The sequence below is a fragment of the Mastomys coucha genome, unplaced genomic scaffold (genome assembly GCF_008632895.1).
Source record: "Mastomys coucha isolate ucsf_1 unplaced genomic scaffold, UCSF_Mcou_1 pScaffold16, whole genome shotgun sequence".
NCBI classification, from domain to species: domain Eukaryota; kingdom Metazoa; phylum Chordata; class Mammalia; order Rodentia; family Muridae; genus Mastomys; species Mastomys coucha.
Genome location: NW_022196898.1, coordinates 53729078 through 53752115, shown reverse-complemented (window position 1 = coordinate 53752115; position 23038 = coordinate 53729078). Strand labels below are relative to the sequence as shown.

General features: G+C 40.1%; 1 protein-coding gene across 2 annotated transcripts in view; it reads left to right on the top strand.

The window, feature by feature from the left end:
- Window positions 1-15219, top strand: part of Rap1a (RAP1A, member of RAS oncogene family) — an 82157-nt gene extending 66938 nt beyond the window's left edge. For both annotated transcript variants that reach the window (XM_031375090.1, XM_031375091.1), the window contains 5 exons: window positions 998-1054; window positions 2797-2937; window positions 5054-5197; window positions 10440-10555; window positions 13530-15219. In XM_031375090.1, the coding sequence (XP_031230950.1) occupies window positions 998-1054; window positions 2797-2937; window positions 5054-5197; window positions 10440-10526 (429 nt within the window). In that variant the 3' untranslated portion in view covers window positions 10527-10555; window positions 13530-15219. The remainder of the gene's footprint in view (window positions 1-997; window positions 1055-2796; window positions 2938-5053; window positions 5198-10439; window positions 10556-13529) is intronic.
- Window positions 15220-23038: the final 7819 nt, after the last annotated feature.

The following is a 23038-nucleotide window of genomic DNA, read 5'->3' as shown; positions in this document are numbered from 1 at the left end:
CACCCCAGGCACTCCCTCTCAGCACTGGCAGGGAGGCCAGGTCAAAAGACCTAGAAGGTGATATATTTATTTTAGGAGGCAGTGCTGCTCTACTGAGGTTTCTTGTAGATAAATTGCTAGTTAAGTCTCTAACTATAAAAGAGCAAGCGCTCCCTAGGCATGCTGAAGGACTAATTTTCTCAAAATCCCTTCTATAAAAATTTTCCGCAGAGTTGGTAATTGATACTCTCTTTAGACCAGTCTTCTTCTAGAGATGAGGAAATATAATTAGTATATTTATATTTCACTTTCTACACATTTTTTTTTCTAAAGAGCCCCTTAAATTCTTAATAAATGTGTATACTCTTAAGGAATAAATAGCTCATTGCTATTTGATATTTATGAGTTCTTGTTGCAAATTTTGTGAATATTTTAGCAAAATTTTAACAACTTGTATATAGTAAATTGCGAACGTTTCGATTCCTCGAAATCTTTTTGCATAAAATTTGACCCATTTAAGGTGGTTGAATGAAACCTGACCTTTTGTTGGAAATAGTGTCTTTTGATGTCACCCCATAGGGCCATAAAGAACTCTTCCTGCCTCAGCCTCTCTAGTGCTGAGATTATAGGTGAACCTACACGCAGCTTGGGCTCTTTAATTCTCTTTTCCATGAAGATCGTGTGTGTGTGTGTGTGTGTGTGTGTGATTTTCATCAAAAATATGATATTCATGTTTTTCTGTTGGATTTTTTTTGCTAGAACTGTATGTACCATTTTTCTTAAATTACAAACCTGTTCTTTTGCCTTCCAATAAGAACAAATGAGCATCGTTACAGCAGAGAACATCCACACTCAGCTTTAAGCATCTTGGCCTTTGGAATACTGAGAGTGTGTCTGAAGACCCTTGTTCTTTACTGTGGCACCAAGTAGAAAAACACTCAATAGTTGTTAATAAGTGCTTTGAAGGGGTAAAGGGAAAACATTTTGATGTTGTTTTTTCTTCTTGGCTCTCTCACAGCAAGTCGAAGTAGATTGCCAACAGTGTATGCTGGAAATCCTGGACACTGCAGGAACAGTAAGGCTTCCTTTCTTTCCTTTAACAGGTTTTAGTTTGTGAGGATGATTTCTTATCTAAATAATTCTCTGTGTAAAATGATTACTCTGATTTTTTAAATTCTTTAAGTGTAATCCTTTATATATTTTCTTTATGAAATTGTTTTGTGATATGCTTGATGCCCACATATTATAATGAAATTGTATACTCTATTCACCTGAAGAATCTAAAGGGTTTTGGGGGTGGGGGAGAATGACAGTCTTATGTTGAAGTAAGATATATGCTATGAGTACTTTTTTTTAAAGGTATTTAAGTTCAGAATTTTAGTTAAGATAGGTATCCCCTGCCTAGTCCCACTCTCCTAAGCCCTCTAGTTAACTGATGCTCTAGCTTCTCAAACACTGTGAATCTCCTTGGGCCCTGTCTATTTTTGTTGATCTCTGCCTGGGACACATTATAAGAGCCCACGATAACCTCATCCTTCTTGCTCTCCTGTTACCTATAGGTGCCTTCCCCTTTAAGTTGTAAACTTCTATTCTATACCCCAGCCCACAACCCCGAAAAACAGAAACAAAAATTCTTTTTCTCTGTAATGTTATACTGTATTTTTGTTTATCTCTGTACATTCCTTGAGAGACTTTTGTGTTGACCAACATATCCATCCTGCTGAAACAGTTGTTGATAAGTCTTGTAGAATGTCCTTAGGAGGGAGGTCGGGATTCTCAGTAAGAGCCATGACTTCATGTAGCAGTACAATATTTACACTGTTGATTTAGTAAGTAGCAGAAAGACCTAATCTCAGCAGAACACGGAAGGCACACTAGTGCTAGAATTTCTAATAAAGTCTAGGAGTGAGAATTCCAGAGAAAAACGCACAAAAGACTAAACTTGAAGGAGATGTGGATGAATGTTGTTAGCTCAGCTGACATCTTGGAGTAACAGATCGAGTGCAGTGGCCAGGCTGAAACATCTAGAACTATTGTGGATATAGTAAACAGAATGGAGGTGATGACCCTGGGAAACGGCAAGTTACAGAATCAAAGTTTATAAAGCTTTGTGGGTTTGTATGTTTAATAATAAAGAGGTCACAAAAAGAATGCATTTTTAATATTCTGCTATATATGCCTTCTTAATACTATATACAAAGTTCAAGGACTTTTTAGACATTCTATATTGTTATCTATGGGTATAGCATACAATAATGATTTTTCCAAAGAAGAGAAAGTGAGTTTCAAGCAAACAGAAAATATTTAATCTGGTACAACTGTGACCAAGTTAATGGTTAGTGACTCTTAAAAGAAAATAGTCATTGTATCTAGTGTGACTGTGACTGGTGTTGACGGTCAGTGACTCTGAAGAGAACAGTCACTGGGCTGTTCTCAGGTTCTTCCAAAGAATTTGAAATTCAGGGAGCAGGAAAAAAAATACAAGAAAGCTCTTTTTCGGAAGTGTCTAATCTAGTGTTGGTAATGTGCCTGTCCGGCCATGCTAGATGCCTATAACTCAGTACTAGAGTTGCATCTTAGATTGTTTCTACTTGAGCGATGATCATATATAAATGTTCCAGACAAAGTAAACCCAGGCTTGTATATTAAAGGAATTGTGTCAGCAAGCATAGATATTCACCTCAGCTTCTAGAAACTAGCATGGAGTCTTACGACAATTTGTAATTTAAATGTAGGTCCTTATTTAAGATTGTTCTGTTTAAAATTATTACAGCGTACATTCAAAATGCATTTATATTTATAATTTTTTAATTATAGGAGCAATTTACAGCAATGAGGGATTTGTATATGAAGAATGGCCAAGGGTTTGCACTAGTTTATTCAATTACAGCTCAGTCTACGTTTAATGATTTACAAGACTTAAGAGAACAGATTTTACGGGTTAAAGACACAGAGGATGTAAGTATTTTTCTCTATATAAAATATATTGCTGTCTCTCTATAGCCAAATAAAAGTGTCTGCTTTCTCATCAATAGGTTTGGATGGTATCTAGCGTACATCAAAAGGAGCCCCTGAAAATAAATTTCAGCTTTCACAATTAACCTATTAGTTGTATGCCAATATGCTTAGAAAGTGAGTGAGTGTAGGGCAAAGCGACAGTTGTTTTGCCGCGTGGATAAAAAGTGTGGTAGAGATGAGGAGTCAGGTACTTCATGGAAGAGAGAAGGTGTGGGACATTTTCAAAGAGCCATAAGATGAATGTTATTGTTTCTAAAATTCTTTCCATATATGTTCTTTGAGTTGCTTTGCTGTTTTAACACAGTATCTTGCTATATAACCTAGGCTAGCCTTAGGTATTTAACCTTTCTGTTTCCACCTTCTAAGTACTGGGATTATAGGCATATGCTACCTTTGTTGGCAGCATATGCTTTTTCCTTACCTATGTAAAAAAATATATATATTTTATATGTTTACATCAACTTGAGGTTGTAAGAAATTAAGATAGAAATTTTCAGTTACACCTTCCTGGTTTTGTGTGTGTGTCTGTGTTTTCTTTTTTCTTTTTTTATAAACTTACTTTGTAACTTTTATTTTTTATTTTATTTTTTTAAAGGTTTATTTATCTTATGTGAGTACACTGTAGCTGTCCTCAGACACACCAGAAGAGGGCATCAGATCCCATTACAGATGGTTGTGAGCCACCATGTGGTTGCTGGGAATTGAACTCAGAACCTCTGGAAGAGCAGTCAGTGCTCTTACCCACTGAGTTATCTTTTCAGCCCATATGTATGTTTTTTAGTGGGAGCATATTCAACTGCTCAGGACCTTAACCTTGATAACATTATTGATAGGAGGAGTTTGTGCCATATGACTCCATGACTACCTTTAATGAATAGTTGTCTTCCTTTCTTTGGATTGATTTCCAAAGAGTTTGTTGTCATAGAGTTACATTCAGATCAGTGAGTTCTGATAATGTTAGTCCCCTTTATTCCATCAATAAAAGAAAAAGATGGAGTTGAATATGCCTAGACTGTTTAATATTACCTGTTTTGGGTCAAAGGTTCACCACGTCCCTAATGTTCTTTCTTTTGTGTAGTACCATCGCCTTACAACCTCCTGGCTTTGTTCTGTGAACTTTTAGCTGAGGAACCTAACACAGTTTGTTAGCTGTATGTGTTACTGGGAGTAGGATATTGTGTTAAAGATAGTCAGACATCTGTGGTAAAAGGAAAGACACAGCTGCTTGATGTGTACTCTGCTTGTTGAGGGGTGCCCAGGGAGGCTGTAAGAGCTGGCATTACAGGTGATTGTGAGCCATCTGGTGTGAGTGTTGGAAACTGAACTCAGGTCCTCTGCAAGAGCACCAGGTGCTCTTGACCACTGAACCAGCGTTCCAACTCCTGTTTTTATTCTTACTTCTCCTTAATATCTCACCTAACAAGCCTTCAAGTCTAATGCTAAACATAGAAGTAGAAGCTGCCGATAATCTTTTGTCTTGTCACCATTCTTGGCACTTACTAGACTTGTGAGATGAAATATTTAAACCACTTAGAGCAGATGAGTGTACTGTTTGCTGTATGGCAGGGAGTTCCATTTCCTTATACTTGAAATTAAGCTATTTGTAGTGATCACATGAGAATTTTAGGATTATTAAGGGATGGAGAGATAGCTCAGTAGTTAGCACTAGCTGTTCTCCCAAAGGACCAGGGTTCAATCCTCAGCACTCACAGGGCAGCTCACAACCCTCTGTAGCTCCTTTGGCTTCTCCAGGCACCCCACATGAACATGGTGCATAACATTCATACACTACATTAAGAAAAAAATGGAATTATACTCTTTAAGATAATTTGGTGTGTGAGTGTAGTAGGAGTTCTTCACTATTTTTGGCCCCTCTCTCACCCTTCCATTCTCTTCCTATCCTGAGCAACCATAGCACACAGCACCTTGAATCACTTAGTGATGCATACAGTTGCAAACTGCTGTGTTTCAGTTAGTAGCAGGTAATTGTTCATTTGTCATGAGAGGGTAAGTCATGAATATGTCTTTCATTTGATAGTTTTTTTCCTTTCTGCAGGTTCCAATGATTTTGGTTGGCAATAAATGTGACCTGGAAGATGAGCGGGTAGTTGGCAAAGAACAAGGCCAGAATTTAGCAAGACAGTGGTGTAACTGTGCCTTTTTAGAATCTTCTGCAAAGTCAAAGATCAACGTTAATGAGGTAACCTCCAACTGTTGGACAGTGCAAAGAAGTGCCTTTTTATTTTCATAGCCGCGAGTTTTCAGAAAAAAAAAATAGCAATCTCAATTTTATCACCTTGTAGAAAATAGTAATTACTGGACACTGCGTTCCTTGGCTTCCATGATGTCATTCTCTTAGAGTTGCAGTGCAGACACCTAATGTTACCCTATTGCCACAGGCTGCATATAAAATCCTGCTAAGACTTACAAGTGATAATGCCAGAGCTAGCATGTGAAACTTGACATAACACCTTTTATTATGTTACTTATCCAGATGAATATAAATAGGTGGTAAAGTCCAATAGAAAAGTACAAAAAATTAAAAGTTGCCATTATAATAAGCCTTTGTTTTAAAATACCATCATAGAATTTGATTTTTGGTTCTTGCTCCCTTTTGATGCATGCCTAAATGTGGGGTCTGTTTGTGAATAGATGTGTAAATCAAACCATTCTGTCCTTTCAGGCTGGTAGTCTGGATCCACATGACTAATGTAAGCACTTCACTATTTTAAGATCTTAACTCTGGCCCAGAAGGCTTTGCAAATAGGCTATGTGCCTCATTTAGAGACAATAGTTGACCAAGCCCTTAAAAAATTAGTTCATTGCCCAAATTGCTACCACCAATCAGGTAAACCCGTGAGAGTTCTTTTGCTTTTGGAACTTTACCAATAAATTTGCAATAAATTCTGCAGAAAGGCAGAGTAAGCCTCTTGTCCCCTTCTCTGGTTGATGCATTTGCCATTGTAGTGTCGAAGGTACCTGGACACAGGTGAGAATAAGAGAGGGCTTGCTCATCAAGGCAGGGGTTGCACTCCCGTTCCTCTCTGGCCTCTGGTTCTATAAGTCACTTTTCAGGACTGTGCATGTAGAACATTATTTTAAACACCTGGTAAGGGAAAATATTGGCTTACTACACATTCTGTTTCTTACACATGATCAAGAATGCCCAAGCTTGCTTTCTTAGGTGAAACCACTTTTAACAAATACAAAAATCTTTTAATTCCACTTATCTGACATACACATTGAGTACCTGTTGTATGCCTGGCACTTTATTCTCTACCCAAGTGGCAGTCATCCAGACAGAACTATTTTAGCCCTTAAGAGGTTTACATCCTAGTTGAGGAACCAGTCCTACTGAGTGCTGCCATATAGTTATTTGATATTCACTGCCAGGTCAATGAGAAGAAATTGACAGCTGTCACTCATCCTCCTTTGTTATAGAATTAGAATTTCCTAGAGGTTGTTCTTATTTTTTTAAATATAGCTGAAATAAAATTTTAATGTTTAATATAGTATTTTTTGAAAATATGAGTAAGCAAGAAAAGGATGCAGATATGGTGGCACACCCTTGTAATCCCAGCAGTCTGGAGGCCCAGGCAGGACTGTGAGTTCTAGGCCAGCCTGTGCTATATATCACAAGACCCTAACTAAAGTGAGCTAACAATATTTTAATGAAGAATACATTACAGTTAGTGAATGCCCTGGGTCATAGAGTTATAGTGCAGTGTCACCATATGAAAGATGGTTGGTCTTTGGGATCTGGTTCTTACGGTGTCTGTCGCCCTCACTGCTGTCCACCTTCCAAGTTCATCAGATGTGCAGGGCTGAGTTGGACCAGAGTCCATCACACAGACCTCTTCCTGTAGGAGCCAGAGTTTAGTAGGGAGAAAGTAAGTATTCCTCTTCTTTTATCATTACGTTTGTGGAACCTACACAGCTATTAGACCTCCTGGGTTGCAATTTCTAATGCAGCAGAACTGACTTTTCACAGGAGTCTTGTTCAAGCTTTACATAGGAATTTACAAAACAATATAATGCTACAGTCATCATAATAGTCTCTACTTCTTTGAGAAACCACACAGACTACATGCTAGAAATGAGAGTATAATTTGAGATATGTTTTTTTAAGATCTCACTCTTCATAGCCTAATAATTCAGCTGCAGAATTCCTTGGATAGTTCGTTGTTTTTCAGACAGCTTAATCTGCTGTTCTAATGCTTGTATGGTTTCTGAATGCATGAAGATAGGGGAATAATAATTTCACGAGATTCAGCTCTTGACTTTAAATTTGCAAACAGACAAGGACATAGTGCTTGGCCAGAGCCCTCTAATTCTCTCTATTGTACAAGTAGCAGTCAGTGCCCTGGAAATACCTCAATCTTAGCCCCAAATTTCTTGTTCTTTGCTGAAGCTGGAGTAAAGATTGGAATAAAGACATCCCAATTAGGAATGGGAGAGGGGTTGAGAAAATCTATTCTGTGTTCCCTCTAGATTTTTCTGTAGTTCAGAGAGATGAGGACGAACCTAGGCTGGGAACTTTCAGCATTTCTAACCAAATATTATAGTTCGAACTTGCCCTCATCACTGAACCACCTGCTGCTGTGAGGTAGGCAATGTTTTCCAAAGATGTAATTTAGAATAATACTGCAAACAGTCAGTTACCTGTCTCTGTGTATGCCAGAAGCTGGAAGTTGGCTGGTAAGAAGAAACTGGAATAGGAACTGGGTGTGTGTTTCATTAATTTCCTGTTCTGCTTTATCTTTTTCTTACTTTGTATTATGGCTTGCATGTTAAGCCTTGCACAAGAAAGAGAGCTTTTTCATGACTCATATTCTTAAGTTCTTGAAGGTTTCAGAGTTGTGAAAACAGCTACCAATTTGCTTATAAATGTTGTCGTTTTCAACCTTTAGAAATAAAATTGTAGAAAGTAGAATGATTTTAGAAAATGGGAATTGGATGGAGGGAACAAAAGAATACATTTATAGCTTTGTAATGAATCTGTTCTTTTTTTTTTTTCAACAGTTTAGTCTTGTAATCTCTGAGCCATTTGAAAAAGTAACAGATGATTTTCATCTTAAAGAAATGTTTAGTTTGTTTCTTATCTTTAAAAAAATACACTGACTAGAATATAGTTCAGTGGTGGAAGATGCTCCTAGCATGTACAGGCTGTGGGCTTAATTCCCCACTACTGCAAACAATAATAAAAGAAATAAATGTAAATCAATGATGTTAAAAATCTCTTTTGAAATTTACTTAAAAGAACAAGAAAAATATTGTTTATTCTTTATTTAGATTCACTAGTTATTAACATTTTGCCATGTACTTTTGGAAACCACATTTCTTTGCTCTGATATTCTTCAGTATATGTATCCTTGGATCAAAGGCATGTTTGGGCTGGAGAGATGGCTCTGTGGTTAAGAGCTCATAAGACTTTATGAAAGGCCATGAATTCAGGTCCAGCACCCATGGCTCACAACTTTTTCTAAGTCCAGCTGCGGCTGATCCAATACTCTAGACTCCACAGGCATCCACACAGATAGGTAAATGGAAAATAAAAAAAAAAAAATCACCAAAAAACTGTTAAGGTCATTCTCTAATAAAACCACAATTTATTAAAATCATTAGCTAAAGATACAACTCAGCTGTTGAGTGTTTGCCTACATGAGCAAGGCCTGAGTTCCGTCCCCAACACTGCAAAATAAAAGCAAAATAAGGAAATTTGCCTTCAACACAGTTTGTTTGGCCTGTGTTGAAAATGTTGCCAGTTCATCCCTGTTGTACTCCTTCAAGCCAGTTCTGCAGAGCATGTGTTCAGATGAGGGTGCTGAGGGCCCTGACTTTCATCCCAAGCCATTCGTAAACGAGTGCCTGCACTCTTAGCAAAGAGCCAGATTTGTTTTAAAACATTGGGGTACTTAACACAGTAGAAGTACACATAAACACAACAGAGTTGTAGTCTGCTTTCAAGAAATAGGAAATATTGTAGTTTTTGTCTTTGATAGTTTTTACTCTTCCAAAGACGAATATCCATGGTTGTCACTTCAAATCAAGGATTAGTGGATTATTACTGTCTGTTGTTGTATTGTTTGCTTTGACCATGTGTGTGGACATTTTTAATCCTAGCACTAAGGAGGTAGAGCAAGTGGACCTTTTAAATTCAAGACCAGCCTTGTCTACAAAGTGAGTTTCAGGGCTGCATAGAGACCTTGCCTTAAACAAAAATAAAAAAAAATCGTAGTGAGGGGACATCATGGAATTGATCCTGGGTTATCAGAAGGGAGACACACTTTTACCTGTCTCAGCCTAAAATGTATATCATCATCAAATAAAGATTAAGGGAAATTCCATATACGTTTATTAGACTTTATTTTTAGAAATGAGAAAACAAAATGAAACAAAAAACCCTGAAAGACAAAGGCCAAAGAACTATTCCCAGTTTTAAAGGCTAAAAGCACTTTATGAGGTAGTGTGCATCTATAGTCCCAGCGCTTGGGATATGAAGGCAAGAAAATCAGGAGTTCAAGGCCAGCCTGAGTAATAGTAAGTTTGAGACGGCCTGGGTTTGAAATGAGGCCCCACTTCAAATAGATAAGTAAATAATAAGAGACAGACAAATAGATGCTACAATATCAAGGACAGAATGCAGTGTGGATTTTGATAAGCAGTGTGGATCTTGATAGATTCTGCCCATTTTAGGGCCTCGTTATGATAACTGAAAATTGGAGTTTACACTCAAGATAATATAAAGAAATGTATTGATGCTTAAATATCTTACTGGGATCAGCTTTTTTTATTATTATTCATTTTATATACGTGAGTACACTGTCATTGTCTTCAGACACACCAGAATAGGGCATCAGATCCCATTTCAGATGGTTGTGAGCCACCAAGTGGCTGCTGGGAATTGAACTCAGGACCTCTGGAAGAGCGGTCAGTGCTCTTGATCGCTGAGTCATCTCTCCAGCCCTATGACCAGCATTGTATTTAGGTTACCACACAAGAGTATATTCTTGTTCTGGGAGATAGATGTTTAGCCCTTTAAGGATCCATGTCACTGTCATGTGGTTCAGAAGCAGCTGTGTTTGGAGAAAGAGAAAAAGCAGTAAAGTAAAAGCAGCCAAGTGCAGTTACTTGGATCTAGGACAGTGAGGGGAGGGAGCACTTTGCTGTTACTGCTGTGGTTTTGGTGCTATAATTTTAATTATAATTTTAAGTGCTCACTACTTGGTTTTTTTACTTGACTATTGACTGTCGAAGAACAGGTACATATCCTTAACCATGACTAAGTAAGTCCTGCTTTACTCTGAGTTAGCTTGGGAAGCCGAGAAACTTGACCTTCAGAAGATAACAGTAAAGCATAGATCTAATGGCAGAGTAATGCTTAGTACTTTCAGAATCATTCTGTGGAACAATCACTATCTTTTATTATTGTTTTTACCTAGATATTTTATGACCTGGTCAGACAGATAAATAGAAAAACACCAGTGGAAAAGAAGAAGCCTAAGAAGAAATCCTGTCTGCTGCTCTAGGCCTGAGGTCGGCGGCAGCTCTGAGCCAGGTGAGCCAGGCCAGCCAGGCGCTTAAACAGAGCAGGTGCCTGCCTTCCTTGCCCGCTGCCGCCTTCTCTGTGCTTCTGAGCTTCTATGTCTTGCCTGTAGAGATACCTGTGTCTGGTGGATAATCTGCCTCCTCCCCAGAAGAGTCTAAGCTCAGAGTGAGGGCCCTGTGTGATTTGCTCACCACCATATTGACAACACCTGCCACAGAATGGGTAGTTGAGAAACAGTGCTAGAGGTTGGGAAGGGCATTTACCTATGTTTGCTCCTCTGTAGCTTAGCATAAGCAAAACATATACTGCATTATGTCTGCCATCCTTCGCCCAGAGCTATGGTTTTTTTTAGAAGTATCCATGTTTATATATATATATCAGTAGTTTATTTTTGATTAATTTATTTTTTATGAGCATTGTTTGTTTGTTTGTTTGTTTGTTTGTTTTGCCTTGTATGTATGTCTATGTGAGTGTGTCAAGTCCCCTGGAATTAGAGTTATAGATAGCTGTGAGCTGCCATGTGGATGCTGGGAATTGAACCCGGGTCCTATGGAAACAGCCAGTGTTTTAACCGCTGAGCCATCTCTCCAACCCCAGCTTATTTTATGTCAGTAGTTAGTTTATTATTTGACTAAGGTATTTTGCTGTTTAGGTACTTTTGAGAAATTAGTATGGATAGTCCTGAGCCTAGCCTAGCAGCTCACACCTGTTATCCCAGACAGAGAATGAAGTGGGAAGACCAGACGTTCAAAGCAAAGTCAGACTACTCAGGCCTCTATGAAACCCTGACTTAAAACTAAAACAAGCGAAATGTATGGATAATTTGTAGCTGTGTGCATAATTTATGCACTTGTATGTGTCTAGAAACATAATGGCCAGCTCATATGGGTTCCTTAAGTGTTTGTACCAGGGTACATGCACCAGCAATTCATGAGTTCCACATCCTCTCCAAGATTGGGATTTTCAAGTTTTTAAACCTGAGCCATTCTGTCTGATGAGTGGTGGCATATCATTGTAGATCTATTTGTCAGCTCTTCTCAAGAGTGAGCGACTCTCCAACAAACGCTTAGCCAGTCTGCACCAGGAAGTAGTTGACTTCAGGTAGCATTTCAGCTTTCATTAAGAAAGTCATGTCAGCATTTGCACTGCCAGTCAGGTAAGAATATGTGAGCCAGTTACTTGTTTTCCTTTAATTACATATTTAAATCCCCCGATGTTCCTTCTTTGTCAGCTACTAAACCCAAACCAAACGCTTTCATGGGTCAGATGTCTGATGTAGTTTGAGGCTGATTAGGTGACTATAACTAAACTTGATGGAGTCGGAAGAAGAACTTTAACTCTCCTAACTTGAGAGTTGATGACACTAACTCCTGTCTGCCTCTGGGGCCTATTTAGTCGATTGCTGCTTTTCGAGCTCCCAATGAGCTAATTTGTACTCCTTAGAGATAGGGATGAATAACTAACTATCTTAGAGAAAACAGTTGAGTAACTGTAATCCTTTTTAAAGGAAAAATAGCAAGGAGGGAAAGCATAGAGATTGTCTTAAGTGGTCAAAGCAGAAGGTCAGCTCCTGCCTAAGTGGCTCGTTACTGAAATGGATTGATTAAAATATTTTAAATCATTAGTTTCCTGAAAATGATTCTTGTTAAGATTTCTGTGTGTGTGTGTGTGTGTGTGTGTTTAAGCAAGGGTACAAAGACAAAAATGAGGGCTCGAGTTGTTAATGTATTATCTTACTCCTTTAGAGTTGAGTAGCTTATTGACAACATTACCTTGGCAAACATGAGTTTTTACTTTGCATTCTCAGAAAATGTTCTCTTAGTCTATATTAAAGGAAAAGATACCACTTGGCCTACTGTGACTTTAAAATTCAATCATGCATCAAGTTTACCTTAGAAAAGAAATTTTGCCTAGGTCTGAAAATAAGCCATTCATATTAGTTGCATCAATCTTTAGACTTGTACATAATTCAATTTAAAATGTAGTTTCCTTAGATTCTTAGGTTTATGATAATGCCCAATAATAGAGGCCTTAGCAACCAAAATGCTTTGCAGTACATTTTGTTGTGATTTGTAATTGAAGTGCTAAAAGCTCAGTGTGATGGCACATGCATGTAGTCCCATCTCATTAGGCTAAGGCGGAAGGATTACTTGAGCCCAGAAATTTGAGAACATCCTGGCCAACATAGCAAGACTAGGGCTGAAAAGTTCTAAGATAACAGGGGTTAGATTTAAATAATAATTACAATATTTTAGTAAGAGTATTTGAATGTCGAAGGCAGCTTATATATCTATAGCCTTTAAGTAAATTGTATTAAAACATGTAAATTTCTTAAATGTCCCAATTTTAAGGACCTCAGAGAAATCTATCATCAGGAGTTTGCCCTCTAAACTAATTGGCTTCTGCTGAGTCGTAGGACCTGCTGATTCTTCTGCCTTTGAATTTGGGCTCTTTCTGTGCTGTCTCTTGCTGGCTGGGTTAGATCCGACAGTCCCTAGTATGGTATCAGCAAATGGCTCAATTTCCCACAAAGAGTGTATGTAGACAACTGTTGAACTTTTAAAAATAAGGTAATGGGGTACAAGCAAAATACTAGTGTCTACCTCTTTATATAGGGTGTAGATAAGATGTGAAATACTGAGTGTAATAAAAGCAGGGGCAGACAAAAATTGATTACTAATTGCTGTTGGTAAACTCCGTCTTTTATATTTGACTTTAAACTTCTAAGATAGTCTGTGTACCTCAAACTGTAATCAAGGTCAGACTTAAACTCCTGACCCTCATGCTACCATGCCCAGCTTGTTTTTGAGCATGCTTAATGGGAAGGTAAAATAGCTCTTCTACTGAAGTAGCTTGGTGTACTCTCCAGTTCCTTAGGAATGTTCATCACTGACAGCCGTTAAGCTGTGTTAGCTGTTTATTTACTGCCACCTTCTGATATTGAGAGAACTCTATGTGTGTCTGTGTCTCTTCAATGTTCCAGATTACAGAAATGAAGAACTGTTGCCTAATTGGAAAGTGCCAGCATTCCAGACTTCAAAAACTAAATCTGAAGAGGCTTCTCCTGTTTTATATATTATGTGAAGAATTTAGATCTTATATTGGTTTGCACAAGTTCCCTGGAGACAAAGTTGCTCTGTGTATATCTCTTGGAAATAAGACATAGTATTTCTCCTTTGCAATAGCAGTTATAACAGATGTGAAATAAGATACTTGACGCTAATACAATTATACAGAAGAGCATGGATGCATTTCAAATGTTAGGTGTTACTACTATAATCAAATGGTTTCATATTGACGTTTTTATCATGACTCCTCCCTGTCAAGCACTAAAAAGTTGAACCATCATACTTTATATCTGTAATGAGATAGATTATGAAATCTCCTCTCAAACTCATTGCAGCAGATAACTTTTCTGAGTCATTGACTTCATTTTATATTTAAAAATTATGAAAATATCATCTGTCATTATATTCTAATTAAAATTGTTTGTGCATAATGCTTTGGAAAAATGGGTCTTTTATAGGGAAAAACTGGGATAACTGATTTCTATGGCTTTCAAAGCTAAAATATATAATATACTAAACCAATTCTAATATTGCTTCTTGTGTTTTACTGTCAGATTAAATTACAGCTTTTATGGATGATTAAATTTTAGTACATTTTCATTTGGTTTGTGTCTTTTTGTTATTGTTTATAGACATAAGTCCTTTATTTTATAATGGCCACATTGTTTAAAGTGCAGCAGTAGCTCTTCCTTTCTGCCTGGATTCAGCATAACACTTGGTTTTAAACTACACTAACTGGTGATCTCTCTAGGAACAGACCTCGAACTTCCTGCTCTAGATAGTTTATTCCTACTATACAGTAAGATGCACCATGTGACATAGAATAGTTTTATATATTCTCTCTTGACCTTAAAGATTGTATCATATTGAATAAAGTGTCCCACTCTGTATTATTTTTATATGTAAAAAGATAAGTTCAGTACTGTATCAGGGTTTGACTTTGACTATTGCAAATCCTGCACAGTTTGTAACTTCATCCAGGGAATCCTTGCCATTGTTAATTTGTTGGTGTGAGTCCACCAATGAAGTGTTACATGAAAAATTTCAAACTTGCTTGCTAATAGATGGAAGAACTTGAGGGAAGTGGTTGCAAGTCAGAACACAAAAAGGGACACGTGGCTTGACTGTATGAGCAGTGTAGAGGAGTGATAAGAAGATGGATACACCAGTTTGCTGGCTGCACAGAGGTGCTTTTCTTTTCCTTCCCAGTCACATTTTACAAAGGAGGGGCTTACGTAGGACGTGGACCCAGGGTGATACTGCTGTTTGTTCTCCATGAAGAAAGGGAAAGCAAATGACCTGTTGGCCAGGTGCATACAGGAGAAGAAAGCAGATTGCAAGCTTAGGAAACCCTGTGCCTTGTCCTCAGAAATCAAGGAGACCAGTCCTAGAAAGTAAATCTTTGCTCAGGGATCTAGATATGGTCTCATTGCAGCTAGGTGTGAAGGTGTTCATGCCTTGCTGAGATTGCCGGGTGTGTGGACAGCCCTTCAGTTACTGAGTCAGCTTTCAAATGTAAGATCTGACCAACCTGAAGAAATGTCAAAAAATACTGTTTAAAAAATTGGAAATTGTATTCTTTGGTATTCTAATAAACTTAGCTACTTAACATTTCCCTTCTCTTTATCCAGTTATGCATGTCTGTGACTGAGGGGCAAAACCTTAAACTAAACTAAAATGCAAGTGGAAGGATAGGGTCCATTTGTCCCATCGAGAGAAGCTGGGCTATTTGTTTGATTGGTTTTGATTGTCTTTTAGGTGGGATCTTGCTATACTACCCAGGCTGGCTTCAGACTTCTGGGTTCAGGTGATCCTCCTGCCTCCGTGTCTCAAGTAGCTAGGACTACAGGAATATATCATTGTGTGACCAATTGGAGACATACTATATTTTAAGGACTTCTGACGTCATTATGCTTTGAAATACTTCTCACACATTTCTTTGGACTTAAAATCCTGGACAGACAGACCTCTCACAAACCAGTTAAAATATCTAAATACTTTGTCACATGGGTTGTGTAGGTATTTGTTAAGTTAAAACAGTCTCACCAGTAGCATGGACTGGTTTTTTTCAGGTTCCTTTGACACATCTTATACTCCTCCGTTGGGTTAAAGGTAAAACCCAAGAAAAACACCTTTTTGGCACCCAGGGATATTCAAGCCAGAGGGATGCAGTGTTAGCCAAGGGAAGTCTGTATTTGCTGAGCAACATGTAAGGTGTCCTGTTAAGAGAGAGGGTTATCTTTTTATAGTGTCTTTCTGTGAACTCCTTGGTCTTGGGAAGGGTGACTGAAGGCAAGATGTATTTTTACAGCCAAGACATCAAGAGTTTCTAGGGTATTAATTTGAATCTCATGATGCATATCCATGAACAAATTACATAGTAGTGTTTATGGCTGTTTGAAGTATAATAGCTTTAGTCTTGTGAATAACAATTTAATTTAAAAGAAGCTTGATGCTACAACTGGTAGGATTTTTGTTTTTTTGTTTTTTTTCCCCAACTAGACTACAAGCAACTTTAATGGCTTGATGCCTTCAATCTAGTTTTGGAATTAACAGTACATACAAGTGCATCATCATCTTACCCTCCACCAGGGGGAGCTCCAGTATCATATGGTGCTTCTACCAGCTTTGTATCAAAAGTACATGCTTTTCCTTACAAAGAGTTATGGAGTTTACAACTTAATTAGGCAGAAAATATACCCAAATTTTGGGGGAGGTATGAATACTATTAATTTAATGAACTGTAGTCACTTTAGTATTTATTTTTCTTAATGCTTGGAGAAACAGTGGCTGCTAACATGTAACTGCCATCTCCCCATAGCTCTGAACTCACCTTGGTCTTCAGAGGCCCCCTTTTACTCCTCAATAAGACAGTTTCCTTTTCTGAAGTTGTAATGTGCTTTTTTGTCTATTTCATTAAAACAAGTGATTTGGAGTAATTTTTCTCTTCTTAAGAATAGAAATAAAACATTCTGCATGCCTTGAGTCCAGCCACTTTAAAATAGCTACCCGGTGTACCCTCACAGGTCAACAAGTATTTGTCAGTCATATGTCTGAGTTCTGGGTAGGGACCAAGGGTCAGAAAAAGAAACAATGAGTGCTGTGTTTCCTTTCTGACCAATACTCATAGGATGCTAGAAAACAAAATGTGCTCTTACAAATTATGTGTTGAAATCAGCATGTGAAGAAACTGTCTAATAATTTAGAGGAGCAAAATTATACTTTTATTTGGTTCTTTGCTTATTTAGGGTGCTAAATATATAGTGAAGTGGCTCCACAACCATCCACACCAAGCATCAAAGAACATTTTGGTTTGCTCATCCAGAATCTGGAAAGAGCTTGTCTTGTGAGCAAATGAATGTGAGCATTGAGTGTGTCTGACTACCCAGCTATTAGCACGAATGTTACTCAGAATATAAACATGGCTATTCTTACAGATACAGTGCAGCTCTTAGGTTGATCTTGGGTTTCTCTTCCTGAAGTTTCATCTTGAATCTATTGACTGTGCAGTCCTTTCAACTTTATCATGTTTAAATGTTCCTGTAAGAAAAGCTAGAGGCTTTGAATTGGCTGCCTAGTTCTTTTTTGGGAAGGCAACATGGATCCTGTTTTCCAGATATTAACAGCCTTCAAAGGAAACTTGGGAGTTGCAAGTGCTTTGGGCTTGTTAAAAAGCAGATAACTATAGCTCTAGGCCCAACTGCTAATTGCTTGTGCTAGAGACTGGCTGTTCCCATAAAGGAAAAATTTTAATAAACCTTCCCATTTTAAACAGTTGTGTGGCTCTTACTTTGAACTGATGTTTTCAGTAGTTTTCTTTAATCTTACCTATGTTCAAATTTTTACACTACAGTTGGAGTGTATACAAAGCAGAAAAGTACATGATATTTATGTGCTTATCAATAGTTAACTGTATTTATACTCTCTGAATTCACAGTATTCTACAACCTATGCAAATTCCTTCCCTTGTAGACTTTTAATCTTTAGAAAATGGCAAAAGATTGTGCTGTTGAATTGAGTGAGAGGGTACCCCAAGTGCTTTCTATGCAAACATACCCATATAAAAGTGAGGCCTAGTGATAACTGTAATCCCAACACTGGGAAGTGAAGACAGATGCTCCCAGGAACTCATTGTCCATCAAGTCTAGCCAGACAGTGAATTCCAAGTTCAATGAGAGACCCTGCCTTAATGCAAAGTGAAGAGCAATAGATGAAGACACTCAACATTGACCTTGAGCCTTCACAAACATATGCAAGGGCACATGCACTTACACGTGTGCACATGGTACACATACCACACATACACATGAAACTGCTGAAAACCCCATGTGTTTATTACAATGAATGCTGTAAAAATTGTACAGAGGGCCACAGGAATGAGGGGTGGAAGATATATATGTCTGTGTTGGTTATGTGAGCAATGACTGAAAATGTGAGCCCATGCAACTGCATGGGAGAAAGAAAGGCCATCACACGGGAAAAGGATGAGGTCAAGTGCCTTACTGGAGCATGTGCTGGCCATGTTGGAAGACTAATGAGAACATCATGGCTGGAGGAGAGTGAACAAGAGGAAGAATATTGTAGATAATAGAATTCGCTGGCTTGAATATAGATAGGGAAAATCAGTATTAGTCTGTGTGGTATTCATGGTAAGGATTTTAACAAAAGGCACAACATATATGACAATAATATGTCATCAAGAATACTGTTGTGGGGCTGGCGAGATGACTCAGCAGGTAAGAGCACTGACTGCTCTTCTGAAGGTCCTGAGTTCAAGTCCCAGCAACCACATGGTAGCACACAACCACCCTTAATGAGATCTGATGCCCTCTTCTGGAGCATCTGAAATTAACTATGGTGTACTTAAGTTTAGTAATGAATGGATCTTTGGACCTGAGCAAGGGGAGTTGACCGGAGTGAGCAGAGGTCCTAAAAATACAATTCCCAACAACAACATGAAGGCTCACAACTATCTGTACAGCTACAGTCAGTGTACTCACAAACATAAATAAATAAATCTTTAAAAAAAAAAACATTAAAAAAAAGAAAGAAGAACACTGTTTCGGGCTGGGGAAATCGCTTAGTACATAAGAACATTTGTTGCTCTTGAAAAAGTCCCAGAACCCAAATGGCATAGAAACAATAATATGTCATCAAGAGCACTGTTGCAGGCTGGGAGGATGGCTCGTATATAAGAGCATTTGTTGCTCTTGAAGAAGTCCCAGAACCCAAATGGCAGCTCATAACCATCTAACTCGAATTCCAGGGGTACTGACTCCTCTGGTTTCATGGGTACTGCACTGCACACATGTGGTGAACATATAGACATGAAGACAAAACACTCACATATGCAGCGCTTATTCTTTAAGAAGCATCAGCTCCCAACAGTTTGGCTCTCAAAGATGTCAGAGAGGATTAAGGAGAAAAAGCTCTTGCCCTTAACTCTGTGTTAACTGACATGGTTGTTCCCTCAGGTTAGCACAGGCAGGACACTCTGGACATTCTGTAACTGCTAGCACTCCCTCCTGTCCTTACACTGCAGGTGAGGCAGCAATCCCTCTGTCTAGGGTTGTGCTGAATCAGAGCTTTTAGTCATGTCAGGTAGCTACGAGCTTCTTCATTGACATCCCATTCTCATACCCTTCCTTTTGAGTGTGAAATCCACAGGCCACAGCTATTAATGCAATTCCTGGCCAACTTGCCTAAGCATCACTGAGATCTTTCTCTCCAGCTAGATGGGCTATAGTTTGATGGAACATCTGGGATAAAGGAGTGCTAGGCATTCAACCTTCCCAACTTGAAGAGTAGGACTTGGCAGCTGTAGAGGTGGGGCCTGCCTGTCCCTTGTGAGCTGTGTAGAGCTAACAGAATCGTGAAGACACTATTTGATGCAATACTCCCATCAGAGTCCTAAGGCCTACACCAAAAGCTCTGGAGTTCATTGGACTCCTGAAACCACTGTTGCAAACCTAACCATTTTCTGAGATCCGAGTTTACTTATTTGATGCTTGGAACCTTAAGAGAGAGTCTGAACAATTCCCTCACTAAGTTTGGCCTAAGGCTTTGTGATGATGACCAAGTGGCGGGTGTGCCTTGAACAAGAACATGGTCTGAGGTGGCCAGGCAGTTGGTACACGGGGGATCAGTTGCTCTGCTTTCTTCGTTTGGAAGACATTTTGTTTTTTTTATCCCCAAAGTACTTGATGAAGGCCTGGGGAGGAGGTTGCTCAGTGACGTGTGAGTCTAACATAAACAAACCCAGGGAGTCAATTCCAGCATCCACTCAAACACATGAGCGCAAGCACGCACGCGCAGACACACACACACACACACACACACACACACACACACACACACACACACACCACTCCTCTCCCACAATGTCTACACAAGTGCCTGTGCACCTTCTACCTTTCTGGCAGGCAGGGCCTGGTGGGGAGACAATGCCTGGAGTATAGCCAGAAGTGGGACTGGAGGTAGAGAAGGCGCTCACCACCCAACTCTCAATTTCCTTCCTTGCTACACTGTTCACTACACTGCTCACCCCACCCACCCCTCCCTTAATAGTCACAATAAAGGGAGGAGGATCTAGCAGGCTTGGTGTTCCCATTAGAGCATGACAATTTAGGAAAACATCCTGGGGTAGGAAGGTCTGGGACCAGATATTGATTTAAAAAAAAAAAATGTCCATCAAGGTGATCCAGGTCAGGAAGGCTGGAGGAAAGAGGCTAGACAAGAAAGGGAGAAAATTGAGGGGCTGGGGCGAAAGGGGACTGCTTCAGTAACTGTTGAGAGAAAAGTAGCTAATCACTTGAAAGGCCTGAGCAGCCCATTGACAACTGAAGGTGAGGTAGATTCCACAGCCAGCCAGAGTTAAAAAGGAGTTGGCTTGAGAAGCCAAGCAGTGGACCAGGGGCAGTTCCATACAACAGCTTGAAGAGGGGCCTGTCTACTGTTTCCTGCTGTGACAGTAACTGGTCATGGCTCCCCACTTTTCTGGGGAATGGACTTCGGTGCTGTGAAAAGCAGAGTAGGTGGGGGCTAGCTAAGAAAGACTTGGCCACTGGCTGTTCCTAAACGGGATAAACTAAAGGTGGCCTCAGCTCAGAGCTCCCTGGGAAGTGGAGATCACACAGGCAGCAGCCCCCCGTACTCAGTCGAAGCAGAAATACTGAGTAGTCACTAGCTTGGAGGTCGTCACAGGTCTGGAGGAGAAGGAAAGTATGTGTAGAAGTGATTCACCAAGCCAAGTAAGTACTGTGGGGTTAGGCCAAGGCATAGACAAGACTTATGGGAGGATGCTCAAGCTGGGAAAAACAAAAGGCAGTCTGAGCAGGAACTGAACTCGTCGGGACGGCACAGGCAGACCCAAAACTTAGAACCCTTAAGGTAACCCATCTCCTTGGAGGGTAAAGTGGGTGAGACAAGGTCAGTCAGGCTAGTTTGGGGGGGAGTCTACTTGAGCTCTCTGACACTTGGGACAGACAGGAAGACAAAATCAAGTCAAAGATCCCACACCCAGCTGATATCCTTACAAAGCCCTGACTTTGGATGAGAACATCTTCCCCCATTGAACTGGCAGCAACTTCCAGGTTGGTGCCCAGAACACCCTGCCTGGCCAAAAGAGGGGAGATGCAGTGTTGGGAAAGTTAAAAATGAGCAGAGGTACAGAACTCTGACTCCTGTTGTCCCTGTGCAGGGTAGAGTGCAGTCAGGGATCCTGCATGAGGAGATGCAGGGAAAAGGAAAACTCAGATTGTCGAGATCCCCTGTGAGAGATTGGCCCCAAACTATGGGACACACTGGTTTGAGGCCTCTGACCAGCACAGAGATGCTTTCAGGGAACTGTGGGGGCGGTGAGGGAGAGAGGACTCCAGTGGGAGACTGGCATGTAAGAATGAGAACTGTTACAGGGACAAAGAGGACTCCTTGGAAATGGCTGCATGGGTGTGCATTGGGCTTGGAGGAGGTGAATGGAAGGGAAGAGTCACCTGAAGGACAGGGAAGGGAGTCTTGTCAAATTCAGTCTTCATAGGGAAAAGGATTAATCTTAGGGACACTCCCTACCCTACCAGGGTGGCTAGAGAAAAGGAGTGATGTTGCCAAGAAGGTGAAACAGCTGGTCACAGAATTTGGCTCCTTTGGCCTGCAATTGAGGCTCCAGGTTGTCAGGGAGGGAGAATTGAGTCCATAAGACATTGGGTGTATCCTTAGGAAAGGGGAAGGTCCTGAGGCAGTGGGATCCCCAAGTACCTCCCTAGCCTAGCCTAGACTATGCTCCCCCATTTGACAAAACAGCCTAGGTAAGCCACAACTGCAGTGGACAAAGCCACATTTACGTCCCTCTGATCCTTGCCACAGTCCTGTGATAAAATGAGAGTCGCTGTGTACTTTTTTTTTTTTTTTTTAGCAGAACACCAGGGCTCAAAGTAAGCACTGTTTATTTTTAGCTTTGTCCATGGTTAGGCAGGAGATGGGTGGATAGTGCCATTTCTGTGGAACCCACGTGTTGGGAACAGCATTCTCCACCACCGGTGTGTTATGCTGTGTGCCTGACAGCGTTCCTGCTTCATACAAGAGCAGAGGAGCCTCCAGCAGGTGGGGCTACATGCTCAGGTTCACATGGTAAAAAGCCTAGGTCTTGATTCCCATCTATTTGACTACAAATGAGGAATTCATAGAAATAGTGGTGCTGGCCAAAACACCCGAGTGTCCTGGTTGGAAAGATCACCCAAGGTGAATGGACACTTCTCCAGGGAAGCTGCAGATAGGCCCCAGTTCCACACACAGGCTGGACTCTTGATTTTATCCTGCAGAGAATGTAGGGGTAACTTGAGAAAGAAAGGGCCCTCTCCTGTGGAGACTCTGGGAACAGGTGAGCCAGGTGGTAGGTGGAGCTGAGGCAAGTGTCTATCTCTCAGAATGAGGTTGAGATCACCCTGAGGGTAAGCTACAGAGGAGCATGGAGGAGTGAAGAGGAAACAGAGAGATCTGGCTGGCTCTACAAACCGTGCCCAGCGGGGAGGGGATCTTCCAGTAGATGTTGCGTTTGGAGAGTATCTACAGACTGACCATAGACAGGGATACAGAGAGGCAGGTGGATCTCTGAGAAGATGCTAGGCCAACTAAAGGCCTGTCAGGGCATTAGGCCAGGTGTGGGGCAGGCCTCTGTAAATGAGCTTCCAGCTTATTTACTTGTCCTAATTAACCATAAAATGAACCCAGGGGGCAGAATTAAGCTGTTAGTTTCTCTCTGCCTATTTTCACTCTCTCTTTCCCTGACTCATGGCCCCACATGCCGCATCACTAAGGCCAGAGCATTTCTATTGACCTCTTCACTTCAGTAGAGCACTCTCCATCTCCGTCTCAGCAAGAGCCAAGGATGTGGACAGAAAAGTAAAAGTTCTATGAGGTTGAGTCACTG